The sequence below is a fragment of the Platalea leucorodia genome, assembly GCF_965183815.1.
Source record: "Platalea leucorodia genome assembly, chromosome: 19".
Classification (NCBI taxonomy): domain Eukaryota; kingdom Metazoa; phylum Chordata; class Aves; order Pelecaniformes; family Threskiornithidae; genus Platalea; species Platalea leucorodia.
In genome coordinates this window covers 1,028,782-1,043,068 of record NC_138841.1, presented here as the reverse complement: position 1 = coordinate 1,043,068, position 14,287 = coordinate 1,028,782, and the positions used below count along the sequence as shown (strand labels likewise).

The 14,287-nt window shown below is 44.3% G+C and overlaps 2 protein-coding genes across 3 annotated transcripts; both read left to right on the top strand.

The window, feature by feature from the left end:
• The first annotated feature begins 558 nt into the window (after positions 1-558).
• On the top strand, positions 559-4,999 carry LOC309599160 (triggering receptor expressed on myeloid cells 2-like). Of its 2 annotated transcripts, none has more exons than XM_082330381.1 (4): positions 559-777; positions 3,404-3,748; positions 4,101-4,155; positions 4,585-4,999. In XM_082330381.1, the coding sequence occupies exons 1-4, from the start codon at positions 735-737 to the stop codon at positions 4,799-4,801; spliced, it is 660 nt and encodes a 219-aa protein (XP_082186507.1). In that variant the 5' UTR covers positions 559-734; the 3' UTR covers positions 4,802-4,999. The 2 variants fall into 2 exon arrangements, with proteins under 2 accessions (XP_082186507.1, XP_082186506.1); XM_082330380.1 differs by lacking the exon at positions 559-777 and adding an exon at positions 2,565-2,713.
• A 1,719-nt stretch (positions 5,000-6,718) lies between these two features.
• LOC309599161 (uncharacterized protein) lies at positions 6,719-13,987 on the top strand. Its single transcript, XM_082330382.1, has 5 exons — positions 6,719-6,902; positions 10,255-10,354; positions 11,132-11,235; positions 11,479-11,531; positions 12,170-13,987. Exons 1-5 carry the CDS (start codon positions 6,860-6,862, stop codon positions 12,503-12,505), a joined length of 636 nt encoding a protein of 211 aa, XP_082186508.1. The 5' UTR covers positions 6,719-6,859; the 3' UTR covers positions 12,506-13,987.
• The last annotated feature ends 300 nt before the right edge of the window (positions 13,988-14,287 follow it).

Genomic DNA, 14,287 nt, shown 5'->3' with positions numbered 1-14,287 from the left:
TACCAGTTTGGTAACGCTATAGGAGGCTTCCTAACTGCAGTCCTGAACTACTGCATCAGTGTGGCGCAGTAGTGTGACTGGCTCTGAATCAATGCCCCCCTCCCTTCACCTTACATCCTTTCTGCTAGGCACACAATGAAGATGTCTGTTTTGCTCATCTAAAGCACCTCACAGCTTCACCCAGCACAGTGGTCTTGTCTTCCTGTCCTCAGTTGCATGTTAAGTAGGAATGCTTCATGCATAGGCTCTTCTAAACCTCCTTTCCCCTGAAGATAAACCCCAAGATTACGCCCTTGCCCTCCCTGCACCCTCGCGATGCTGACTGAGCTACCTGCAGAGTCTCGATGAGAGCCACCCTTTCCTTTTCGGCTTTCCAGAAATTCACCCCGTGCAAAGCTTGCATGTAAAGCCTGCTCTGGTGGACAGGCGCGGTGGCTGAGCGGAGAGGGACTGCCAGTACCATGGCTTCAGGCCATCACATGATGCTCTCTTTCAGGCTGTCTAGACTAAATTGTGGCTGTGAGTGGGCAATGCTGATGCCTGAATTTTCAGCCCACGAGAGAAATGCCCGTCCCTGGTGAATTGCTCAATATGCAGGACGAAAAAGATGCCAAGTTCCTGTGCTCATTCCTTCCGGCAGAGCAAGGAGGGGGGAAAAGCAAGCTACTCTTGGGCAAGAGCCCTTTTCACTTGTCTCCAGACTCCTCTCTTGTCCCCTTCTCTGCTCAACTGACATGGAGAAGCTCATGCACCTTATCTTCTTGGTCTTCTTGTCAGGTAAGAAAGCGTACACGGCCTTGGGTTTCAGTTAACAGACAGGGTAAAGGATTGGTGCAAAACTTAGTCTTTACCTGCACCTCGTATGAGATTACTGACAATGCTACGGGAAAAGACTGCGCAGGTCTTGAAACACAGTAGCTTTTTCTGGATGCAAAGGCATCTTCGTTGCAGCATGCGGTTCTTCGGAAGACCAATACAAACAGTTATTATGGATAAAGAGTCGCACTGCCTGTCTGTACATGGCAAGGTCCAATGCAGTGCAAGCAGAGGGAACCTGGAGCACCGCAGTGTGTTCTGCACTCTACTCTTCCTCCCCAATTATATTGCACGGATGTCAGACTTCTTCCTTGGAGTCTGTTCTTTTCCCTTAATTTAACGAAGGGCCAGCGGTGATCCAAGTGCTCAGCTTTTCTCACAGGGATCCTTTGGAGTCAGGACAGGAAACACTGCTGACAGAGGTCTTGTGTGCCCTCTCAGAATGAAATGTGACATTGCAAAATCCTATTTGTTTGCATTTGTAGGGCTTTGAATGTAAACTGCAGCAGCTAGAGTTCAAGAGGAGGAAAATAAAACTCAATGAAGGGGGCATTTCTGAAATCTTGGGCACTTGACTGTTATTGGCTTGGAAAGCAATGCTCGTCTGAAATGAGAAACGAGGCACAGGACAAGGCTGGCACTCCCAGCTGGCAGCCTTCTCTCTCCAGTCACACTTTGGAGATCCGATACTTGCAGCAGTGCACAGAAAGGCAACAGATTCAGGCTTTGGGAGCACAGAAACCTGTCTCAAAAATCTGAATGAGTTTGGAAAAAAGTCCACTATACTTTTTTCAGTAGCACACAACAAGGGAGGAGGAACACAAATAGTAAATGATCTGTCAGCAGAATTGGCAAAAAGATAATGACACAAAGTTTTCCACAGGGGCATCAGCAGATCTTCAAATGTCATGATTCTGATCAAAAGATTTTTTGCAATGCTCTTTCTATTTAAAACAAACCCAAAACCAAAATCCTGGGGCCGTTCCAGAAACTGAAGGGGCAGAACTGTGGGCGAGGAGGGGTCCACACCAGAAACAGGAGAGGGAGTTAAAATGCTTAGAGGGATTGCACAGGACTGAACTGGTCTGGAGATGGGGTGAGGTAAGCCTTGACTGGAACAACCGACTGGAGCAACGTATCAGAATAAAGACTTGTAGGTGTTAGATACTTGGAGAGCACAGATCCATTTTTATGCCTTCTTGTAGTCAAGCCTGAAAGACCTTCAGTTATTTAAGTTTACATTCATTCAGAATGGTTGAAATTATTGTAAGAAGTGTTATTAAAAGGCTCAGCCAGCACAAAGTCCTCACAAAAGCTTATTTTTTTTAATTTACTTCTGTTTCATCCTTACTTGTGGTTTCACAGAAGGCACTAGCCTCCGATTTTTTTCACTGGAAATACAGATTTCCACAAATACCACACTGCACTTCTCTCTGGAAGTATTAATAGCTCAGACTATCCCTTCTGCCTTTGCCTACCATAAAGAGGAATGGAAATTAGAAATAAGGAACTAAGGCAAAAAAAAAAGGCAAGCAGCCAAAGACCAGTTGTCAACATGATTAAAATTGGTAGAATACTAAAAGATTGGGTGAAAAAAATTGCTAAACCCCTGGTTTTAGAAATTAGGAGTGGGATTGAGAAGTAACCTCCTAAACAGCTGGTTGGACACTGGTTTGTAGGCGTCACTTTGATTCTAGCATTTTCCAGGGCTGTGTTCCTTCTCTCTGGCTGTATAAAGAGCCTTAAAATGGGGATAAACTTCACGGGCATTTACTGCAAAGGACCTTTTCTGCAGCAGAGGTACTCCAGAGCCAAATCTGCAACTATGAACGTATGTGGCAGGGCCGAGCTCAAAGCCAAAGCCTGAAGCAAGCTGCCTTGCTGCAGCTGTATGCAGGTAAGCAGGGCGGATGTTGCAAAGCAGGGGTGTAACAGCAAGCCCAGTCTGACAAGTTACACAGAAACAATTTGTCATTATTGGGTCAAGCTATGTTTTTATGAGCTGCCTTGTAAAGAAAGCTTTTAAAAATCAAGACAGCTTGCCTGATGCTAACTCGATCTACTTGAATGCCCAGCTTCCTGCTCCTCAGGACCAGAGGAAAATACAAGTTTATATTTAATCCCCTAATCATGCTGTCAAACTGCTTCCCCTTACTGGGCGGGAGCCCAAAGATTACAGAAAGTGTGACGTGGTTGAGCTTCAGACTGCAATCCGGAGCAGTCACCACAGCGCCAGAAGGGAAGGCAAGGACCAAAATTTCCTGAGCTTCAGAAAATCTGCAAATATTAATGAAGTGGATACCTCCTCCTTCCCTCAGTCCCCGCCCCAAGAATAGCTGCCTGGCAAGAGCCAAGTAACACACCAGTCAGAGGGATCCCTACGGACATATTTCAAGACAGTCTGAACCAAGACTCTGAGGCTGAGCACACTGTATCTTTCATGGGGGAAGCAGACAGGTGACAGCCCTACAGTTGACAGCAGCCGTCACTAGAGTTGTAAAAGAGGAAAATGACGTTTAGCATAAACATAGCGGTAAGGGATAGATATCGAACAGACTTGGCTCACCACCTCCTCCTTCTCTCCTAGCATCCTGCGCTGTAGAGAACGTGACTGTGGTGTACGGAGTGGAGGGGGGCACCATTTCTGTCAACTGCACCTACAACCCCTGGCAGCAGCGGTGGAGAGAAAAGAGCTGGTGCAAGCAGATCGACGAGACCAAGTGCCAGCACGTGGTGAGCGCCCGACGCTTCTGGCTGCCATTCCTGAAGAACAGGAATGGCACCACCGCCATCAGTGACAATGTCCGTGAAGGGGTCCTGACAGTGACCATGAAGCGACTCAAGAAGCAGGATGCTGGGTTGTACCAGTGCAAAACTGAGTACCTGGGGAAAACAAACAGCTTAAGGAAGGTGCAAGTGGAAGTGCTGCCAGGTATGTCCTGGGCTCCGAGCTCCATGAGTTCCTGAGTGCCTACTTAAATTTCGCGTGTGTCTGCAGATGCCAAGGCCTCGCTTTAGTAAACATCTACCTTTGTCTTACTCTAAGGAGGTACTGTGTTTCATTGCCTCTTTTTAGTTCCTGATTTACAGCAACATGACCTCACTGTTACAGGACATCTAACACATCATCCCCTTATTGGTACCCAGATTAATCTCCTAGCACGCAGCCCAGTGCCCAGTCTCACCTTGGTTATCTATGCCTAGCTGGGGCACTGGTGTTGGTGACACCAATGAATATCACCCAGAAACATCTGCAGACTAAACTGTTCTGTTTCTATCATCAGCTGTCCTGGAGACCCAAATGCCAGAGGAGCCTAGTGCTGTGCAGAGCATCTCCAGGTAAGCCATAAAACTCCTCATGCTGTGATCTGTAGTATTCCTAGGACTAAGGCAGATTAGCATCAGCAACCCCATTTGAAGCTAAGAGGAATATCACCACAGGCATATTCTCTACCTCTTCCTAATCCAGGACAATTCTCAGAGCTGCTGTGTGGTTTCTAAAGAGCAGCTTTCTCCTAATCCAGAGAATGTTGTGCCTCAGTGCCAAGCAAAACAACTCCTGCAGATCACAATTTATCCGTATGTGAGGTCTTGCAGTTCAAACCCATTATAGTTGTTCTAGCCTCCCAGGCTCTGTTGTGCACAGGCAGGGATTGCCTGTTGCAGGAGAAGTTACCATCTTCACGTTGTACACTACAAGAGTTTCTTTAAAGGTTGAACCACCCCTTCATGGCTAAGCTTTATTGTTGTATTTATGGTTCCCCATAGCATCCCTCCTGAAGCTGATTTCACTGTCTTCTATATGATTGCTGGATTCCTGGTTACTAAGTTCATGGTGGCTGTGCTGATCTTCATCATTGGCAACAGCAGGAAGAACAGAGAAACACAGCAGAAGAACCCAAACTTGAATGAGCAGCAGTTCCTCCCTTTCACTGGTGACCTCGTGCATGACGCAATCAGCCCAACCTGGGAGAGCACCGCTTAGGGCTAAACCGAAGGGAATCCACAGGGAGATGAACGTCAAGCATTTGCAGGCAAAGCTTTGCCACCTGCCGTAAGAAAAGGCTCGCCTACTAAACATAGGTATTGATGAACCTATCACTCCAGAGAGGGAATGTCACCATCTACCGCCTCCTCTCGTTGGTGCTGACCAACGTTTTCCAACACAACTGAACTGAAAAGATGCTGCCAGTAACATCTGAACCTAATGGAAAAGGATGGGATCGAGGGCCAGGGGGAAAGGAGGAATACGACGTCTTTCTGTCAAGTGATCCAGCACAGACTTATCTATGTGCAGAGAAGCTTCCCCAGGCATGGCAAAGGTGAGAAAGCTCTGCTCAGTTTGCCCCCAGCTCATTGCTAGGCCAGAAAAAACTTTTCTGCTCTATACAGCTACTGGCAAATGCTTTGTTATAAATAAAACTACAGATACACCAGTGAACATAAAGAGAAGTTCCAGTAACACATCTCAACGACCATGTGTCGAGCAACTCACAAACACATCCGCATAATGTAAAAATGGCAAGACATGGTTCTGTCTCAGATCTCCAAGAAACTTCTGATTCATTGAAGGTCAGTGTTAAAGAACTAACAGCTTTTTTCAAGGTGTCCTACACGTCTCTACAAAATGCTCAAATGCTTCCCCCAAAAGCATGAAATATAACCAGAACTAGATGCTTTGTATTGAAAGCTAATATTATTAGTTGGCTAGAAATCAGCTTTTTAACTGAGATTCCACTCTCTAAAGACTGAAGCTTTTGACACGCTTTTGGCAATGCAATGCTCTGCTGTCATCTCCAGTCACTGCCAGCAGCTGCACCACGCCACCAGAGTTATGCCAGACATTCATCCCCAGGATCATTCCCCCAGGGTCTGAACTGAGACCCGCCAACTGCATGTCATCTCAGAGCAGTGCCAGGTGAGAGAGTCTGTCTTTCCAAGGTGATGAAGACTAGCTCCCAAAAATTGCCTTGGACAGTGTGGCTCCTTGGTGAACAGTCACTGTGGAAAGGCGTAAGGAACTGCAGAACATAACAGAAAGGGTTGTGAAGCCTACACGCAGCTCTGAGCCTGCTTCCTCATTTCTCAAATGATTTTGCAAACAAAGAATGAACTGTCTCTCTGCATTTCTCCTTGTATTTTTTCTGCCCTCTCAAGGGGATGTTACCAACATGTGATCATTGTTCATCACTCCCCAAAGTGAAGCTGCATTTAGCTCTCCCAGGAAGACCCCAAACCCAAGGGCATTCACACTTCTTTTCCCTGCACTGCCTGCAAAAACTAAATAAAATCAAATTGATTATCTGACTTAGTGTGGATTCATGATAAAGAGCTGGAGTACACCAGATCACAATACATCACCCAGAGAAGAGGTAACACTTAGAACATGCTGGTGTGTTTATAATGTACAGAAATGCTCTCAGCCAGCCGAGCAGGTTGGCTCATCCAGCCAGCTCCCTTTAGCACCATGCAGAAACATCAGCTCAGATCCCCAACCCAGATCAGGCTATGCATGGTTGTGCTCCGTCTGAACTAATTTCCTCTATTTCCAGAGGGTAAACTAGCCCGTACACAGTCGCACACCACTGCAGCACTACTAACACAAACCTAGCTTCAGTATTCCCGGGTGGTACTGTGGTGTCCAGCTAGATGTGCGAGGGAATCGCAGCTCTAACCAGGAGATCTGGGTCCTAGTTCCAGCTCCAACCTGTTGAGAGACCTCAGGCAGGGCCATCTGCTGCCTCTGTGATGCCGGGGCACAGCCACGCAGCCTGATTGCTAAATATGGCTATCTAGACAACACTACATTCAAAGCGAAAAAGCAGCCAGTAAACATTATGCAGCCTTCCCACCCAAGAAGTAATATTAAGATTGTGGTTAAAAGATATTCTCAGCAATTCCAAACTGGCATCATCACTCTAGGCAGCAGACGACTGCAAGTGACAGAGCAAGTTAGCTTCCTCTGCAACAGAGAATTTCTCAGTGATAAAAAGCTCTGGGCTACAATTTTTCCTCTATGCCCTAAACCACTTCCTACTTCAGGATGGGAGGTTTTCCAGCCCTGCTGCTCTTGCTGGCACTAGCAGGTAAGGCTCAGAGACTCTCATTTCTCCTAGGAACAGGATGCTCTCTGTGCTGTTGCACGCATTGCACACTGTTATTTGCCTGAGCACTTTTTGTTCAGGCCGTCTATAGCCAGGCACAGAATGAGATTCCCAGAAGTCAATGAGGGGAGGAAACGTTCAGCCTGAAATTTGCTTATTTTAATTATACAAGCTTTTGGGTTCTCATTTTTGTTTATAGTAGTTCTGTATTTTGTTCAGAAACTGAACTTCATGGTGGGACATCTGGCAATCTTTGCCCTTCTGAGACCTTCCTCTCCCACTATCGCAAAGTCCTCAGTCTGAAATCACCTAGCACGTGGGGAGGAAAATCTGTGTTTGTTGCTCTCTCCCGATGGATCATCATGGATCAGGTATCATGAGCAGTGTCGTAGACAGGCTAGCTGCTGTTTGCTTTCTTACTGCAAATAAATACCGAGTCCACAGAGAGGAACAATAGGAATAACAATGGAAAAAGGGTAGTGGCACTAAGGATAAGCATAGATGTTTATTTAGGCAAACCTGCAGAGTTAAGTCACTCTTCTCAGAGGCCCAGCGTGAGAGTCCCCGTGGCATAACGTAAGAAAAACCAGCATACTAAGCTGTGACTAGTTGTAGCGCTATTTTCGTCTTTCTTTGGAAGGATCATGCATGGCAGGAGAGGACACGCAAGTTTTCCTGCATACAGAGGGAGAGTCCTTCAGAGCTAACTGCTCATATGATGTGCACAAGAATTTGCATGAGAAGAAATTTTGGTGCAAGGAGCTGTCAGAAAAACCTTGTCTAGTCTTAGCCTTGAGCTCCCCTTTAAAAGAAAGGATTAACCTGCACTGCATCATTCGGTTGGCCTGATAGACTGAGGCCGTGGCGGGTTTTCTGTGATCATGACAGCACTTCGAAGAGAGAATTCTGGCACGTATCAGTGTGGGGGGTGGGGTGATCTGAAGAATATTCTGCTGCAAAGAATAGAGATGGTGGTTTCACCTGAGGGTGAGCTATGAGGTCAACAGTGCACTGGGTGGGAGACAGCCAAAATAAATCAAGAATGATGTGTCATTTCCATTTTTGTTTCACTGCAAAACACAGTGTATCTAGACACAGAGACCCCACTAGAGGTTATCAAGGACAGGGTAAAACCCTATTATAGAACATAGAATCACAGTATGTACCTATATGTATCTAGAGGCAGAAGTGCCCAGGAAATTATTTTTGCTGTATGAAATCAAAAAGTTTCAAAGGAAAAAAAAAAAATCAATATTTTACAGACTGCCATCAAAAACCATTAATACAATTTTGTAGGATTATACTAATCAAAAATAAATGGGTTTGGGACAGAAATATTTAAAGTAAGTTGATGAAAGCTAAAAAAACAATACTTGCTTTTGCACAAAATTTTCCATTCTGTTAAAAGCGTTTTTACAGTCACAGAAACGATGCACACAGAAAAGCTTTGATAACTCACACAGAAAACTTGTGAGATGGAGCAACACCATCTTAACCTTGAACACATGTATGAGGCATAAGAAATATGATGAGGTGGCTCCACACCCCAGCACCTGGGGAGTTTGACAGCAATAACAGCCCTGGAGCCCGATACAGCCCGTGTTCAGAAAGGGCAGCAGTAATCCAAACTTCCCATTTGCCACCCCAACCTCATCTCCAGTGACCACCGTCCTCAGACTGGGGCTGGTTATTTCCTTGTCTTCTGCAAGTTCTCTTTGTGCTGATGTTAGCTCTGCTCCTTTGTTGGGTGAGATGTACACTACCATGGGCATTGTTTTTCCCTGTCTTTTCTCCCTCTAATGAATCGCCACTCTATTTTCTTTAGAACCTGTAAGGCTATTTGCAAAAAAAAAAAAAAAAAAGGAACTCCCTGTCCCTCCATGGCTCCTATTCTGTGATAGCCAAATCAGGAAACTTCAGCGGTTTATTTGGTGCAAAATGGTGTCCCGAATTAGATGTCAACCTCTTATCAGAGGTAACTCTGATCAAAGTATTGTTAAAGTAGGAAGGACTGAAATGATGAATGACTTCTCATGGAAAATGATTAGTGTGGCTGAAAAAGCTCCGACTTAATGACTCAGGAGAATATCATCTTGAGAGCCGTTTCCAGGGCAGAAACAAACTACTGAATGGGATCGTGCTGCAAGTTTTGGGTGAGTTAATCAAAGAATTAATGATCTTCTAAAAGTCAGCAATTTCGTACCACTTGACAAGAAAGATTACAGGTCAATGTTAAAGAGCTCTCTTCTGAGCCTGGAAATTTCCTGAGACATAGACAATTCCTGAATTTCTTTTTTTTAGACAGATTTTTGATACATACTAATGGTATAAACAAATTGCAGCCAACTGGTGGGGGAAGTCTGGCTTGGCTTCATCGACTAATGAAATTTTACATTTATATCAGCAGACGGAACAGACTCCAAGCAATCTGAATCTTTGCTTGCATTTCTACCTGAGTTCATCTCTTTGCCACTGCTCATTAGTAAACCTCTGTATTTGTTTTAACACTTTACTTCTTTTTCTGCGTTTAGCCAGCGCAGGAGGCAGAAAAACAGAAGATACTTAGTGGAAGCTATTCTTTGATTTTTCTGATGTGACTGAAAAATGTGTACGGGAATCACGTGATGCATCTTTTTCCTAAGATGCTTCTTTTCTAACAGCATTCAAGTGTCCAAATAAGCAATTCACTCTTCATATAATTCTCTAAAATGGTATGAATTTTCATGGCTGACCTATACCTTCTACAAAACTTGTCTGCTGCAGGAGCTGTCCTTTCCCTTTGATCTGTCACAGGACCCAAACTTGTAAGGAAAGCAGAAACCAAATCTCATTTGTCCCTCTGCACATGATATAATCATTGAATAAGTAGGTTTTCCAAGGCATCATGCAATCAAGTATCAAATATTTTGCAAGAATGAAAAAACACCACACCAGAGGACCACAACCCAAAGGGAAGAAAACTGGAATCACAGTATGTCTGTTCTTGCCCTACCAGCGACTTACTACCAGCTCTCTGGCTGGGCCTACAGTTGGTATTTTCATTTAGATACACTGATAACAGGTACTATCCAACAACCTAAACAAAACTCCTAGCTCTTTCCTGAGGAACTGGTTGATCCCATTCCAGTGATTCAGCTGCATTAATACATCTTCTCTTACTGGTAAATAGCACAGGACGAGTATTCTTGTGCAGCTTCACAATTTCATAGCTAACAAGCAAGCAGTAACTCTGAACCATTCTACAAACCTGCAAAGCAGGATTTTTTAGCGTGAGAAAAAGTCACCAGGGATGGATTGATGTGGGAAAATCATTTGCTCTTGTTTTTTTTCCAAGGGGAAAATTGGAATCAGGATGCAGATTTAGACACCATTTCATTTCCCACTAAGAAGGGGGATGTTGCCAACCCCAGAGATGACAGCAATAAGGATCAGAGGTAAAAAACAAAGACTCCCAGACTCTAAGTATAGCATTTGGGATGCACTGCAGGATTTGAGGAGTGGTGTGACAAACCACTGAAGCACGTCCACGCACAATCGTGCACGCGCAATCGTACACACACAAACAGGCTTCCCCTTCTCCCCTGCAGAGTTTGGTCCAACCTCCCCAAGTCCCATGAAAGGCTGTAGAAGGTTGCTATCAGTTTCAGGAGCACTAGGTGAGGCCTCTACTGAAGGTGCTCAGTTTGACTGTGTTCATCCTTTCTACCTCGCTGAAAAGGGACAACTATATGGCCCATGCAATGCTACAATGACTCTGCCTTTTGTACAGGCAGACCAGCCTAAAATCAATCCCAGCTAAACAACACAGCATGTCAGACGAGAGTTATTACCAGGCCTGATCAAAGGTGACCCTATTAATGATCCTGATCAAAGACAGACCATGAGAAGGGCTACTGCATCCTGATGAGGGATGCCTTTGAACTCTGGTAGCACTGCACATGACTGCAGGAAGAGAATTCAGGCTCCTGAGTATTCCCCAGGCTTGCCAAGTGCCAAAGAAAATACAGCTGGGATGGATCCTCTGTGGCTGTAGATCAGTACTGACCTCAAGGAACCATGCTTGTTTAGAGACAGCAGGGGTAATATTCGCATGCTGAATTTTTATCCTGGAACCATAATCCATTTTCAAACACACAAAATCCCCTCCCAAATTAACCTAGTCACCTCTGGTGCTGTAAATAGTAATGGAGATATCATGCTTTTCCCTGCAGGACTCTCTATGCTCTCACGGTGCTGAGTTCCTTCCTGCCTACAACTGCTCTGATTGCTACCGTCATACTCCTCATCACCACTTACATCAGAAGGAAAAGGGCAGGTAAAGCTCCCTAATCCTCTTGTCTAGTTTTCCTGCCCCTACAGCTTGTCGTCCCCCCACCCTGAGTGTAAGGAAGGTCTGTTCATAGCAATCATTGTCCAGGGAGGCAATGAGACGGAGCTGAGTGTGAAACGCAAGATGCGAGTTAAATCGCAGGGAAGGGATAGTGGGAGTAGTGATTTTTAAAATGAAAAGGTAAAGGTGTGGTTTTGCACTCAAAGGAGATTCTGTCCTTCATGGCAGGAAAAGGGATGGACTTTGGCAGACATCCTTCTTTCAGGCAAGCAGCACTGCAGGTAAGACATCACCAGAACTCCCCCATTCCTGGTGCTTTGTTCGACCTCTGTCGTGCAGAGACACTGGCTCTGTGTTCGCCGCTCACGGGGGTTATAAAGCGCGCAGTACCATGCCTCCTACAGTGGATGCGCAGCATCCGCTCAGCTAGCAGACTAAAGCCAGCTGGCTGTATTTGTTGATTGTCTGACATCTTGTTGCAAAGCAGACACAACCTAACTGGTTATTTGAGTAAGTCATAGCCCTTCTGCATATTTTTGTTTATAGTACTCAGAAAAATAATGTAATCACAAATATATAATTTTGATAATTAACTGGCCTTGAATCCTCAGTAGCATCACCAAAAGTTCTCATCAAAGGAAAACTTTGCTACTTCCAATCGCCCTAAATATTTAGTGTGTTAACTGTTGCTGCACCATTCTAACTAGTCACCTAAATCTGAGAAAGCAGAGTTTTGTGTAAGAGAAGTTTTCTAAACTTCTCTGAGCACGCATTCCCTTTTCCCATGCATCCCCTCTCCTCTTCCCCAATTTCATGATACGAGGAGAAAATATTTGTGGCTGTAGATGAACTAAGACTAATATTCAAAGCAAAAAATGCTGAATTTCTTTTTAATTTCTCATTCGTTGTGGTTTCTCAGAAGGACGGAAGAAACAAAGGAAGTAGAATGCCAGATGGGGAACTGAATGGTAATACAATATATGCTGTCATAAGGCACCAACCTCACACGAAGCCTGGAGATGTTATATATGTCAACATACAGCCTTCACCAGAAGTTTTCTTCCACGCTCAAGAACCACCAGGCAACTCAGTTTCCTCAGGGTCTGTGGAATACGCTACTGTTACCTTCACAGCCACAGCTCCAGATTCTGGAACGGAAAAGAGAAAAACGGGTCCACCTAAACAAAGCAGCACAAAGCCTTGGGCTTATTTGCAGAATTTTGCTGACCTGCGCGTAGAAACAACCCATTTGTAACCAGTTGCTGAAGCTGGATACACACGGGGTGCGAGGCAGAAAGCAACTGAAAGGATGAAGCACATGGATGCACAAACTTTCCCTGAAAGAATAACTGCACTTTTCTAACAGCACAGCATCACAATTCAGCTATTGGCAAGCAAATCTAGTGGAAGGCTATGGTATATTTGCTTTTTCCAAATTGCTCTATTTTTAAATGCCAGGCAGCTGTAACCCCAAACACAGGAAACTGGTTCTCTCTGGGAGCAACTGATAGAGTGCTATGGTCGACAAAGGGCTGTGAGATATGGAAACACGATGCTTCCTTTTAGACTTTCAACTTCAACAGCTCACTTAAGTAATCATACACAAAATGTTAATTACTGCCCACTCTGGTAAGATCCAAGCCAGCAGAGTGCTGAAGAATCTCCTTTGTTTTAAACATACGAGTTGTTTCATGGACTTCAGAGAGAGGAGTAGTGCACTTGACATGTTTTAGTAAGCAAGGGTCTTGTTGAAAAATATTTGTCTGTGTTATAGTATAAAATGTCTTCAGCTTGAATACATGGGTGCAGAATTTACAAAGTGATATATTTATTTATTTTTACAAAGAAATAACTTTGTATTTCCTTGGCTTTTGTGCTTGTTTTTTATTAATGTTGGGCCCGAGGATGCTGAATATGACACAAAAATGGCTTTAATTTTTTGGTATTAAGATTGCAAGAAGACTCCAACATAGGTACTGGGTGGCACGGGAAGAAAGGAGCGTGGAAAGGCAGAGAAATGTCCATGAATCATAGAAACTCCGCTCCGCCTGTGAGTGCTTGTACCATTCTGAGGGAGGGGGGAGAGGGAGAGTGGGGAGAGAAGAAGGAGATTCTGTCGACTAGTCTGATGTGGCTACATGATAGCAGGCTTTTTGCCAGTATATGAGATTATTTTGTCCCTCTATTGCAAATTCTCTGAAAATAAAGCTAGAAAAAAACATAGCTAAAGAATCAATTTCTGGCTTCCTAAACAGGCTTGCAAGATTGCATTCTTCGCTTCCTGTCCCAACTTCCCATTTTCTGTTCTCGCATACCGTTATTTCCTTTTTTTCTTTCTCTGTCATCACTGCGCTGACCAACTCTGGAAAGAATCAATGACTGACACCTTTGTGCTTTGGGTCATTTTTGAGATGTCAGAAGTGTCAGTGTGGGAACCATACCATTAAGGTCTGAGATGATACACAACAGGGAAGACGAATGGTTAACATAATAGCTCCAATACACAGCTTCCACTCCTTACGTAGCCTGTTCGACTCTTTGAAAGCACCTAAAACTTTGTATGCCCGAATTCCTCATCTGGGTGCAACGCCATATACAGTGAAAATTCTGGGGGCCTCAGATCCTGAAGTAATAGCAGTTAAATAACTAACTTAAGAGAGAGGCTTACTGCTATACAGTTCTTTCTGCCTACAAAGCTGAAGATGATCTGCTATCATATGATGAATTTGAGGGTGTTTCTAGGGACAGTTTCTCTCTATGGACAGCATCAGTCCTCTGTCACAAAATGTAAATATGTTACTGCCTGATTTAAAATAAAGACGTAAGAAATATTCTCAAATCTTTCTACATTTTTAACATCTTACGGGTATTTTCCTTCTGTGCAAATGACGAAGATTTGCTAATAACCTAAACCACCTACAATGAAGGAAGAATTACCATAAGACCAGGTTTAGACTGGCATGTTTGGTAGTTAAGGTTGGAAAGCATCAGCAGCCCATCCAATCTACTTCTGTTACGCTTAGCTGTGGAACCACAT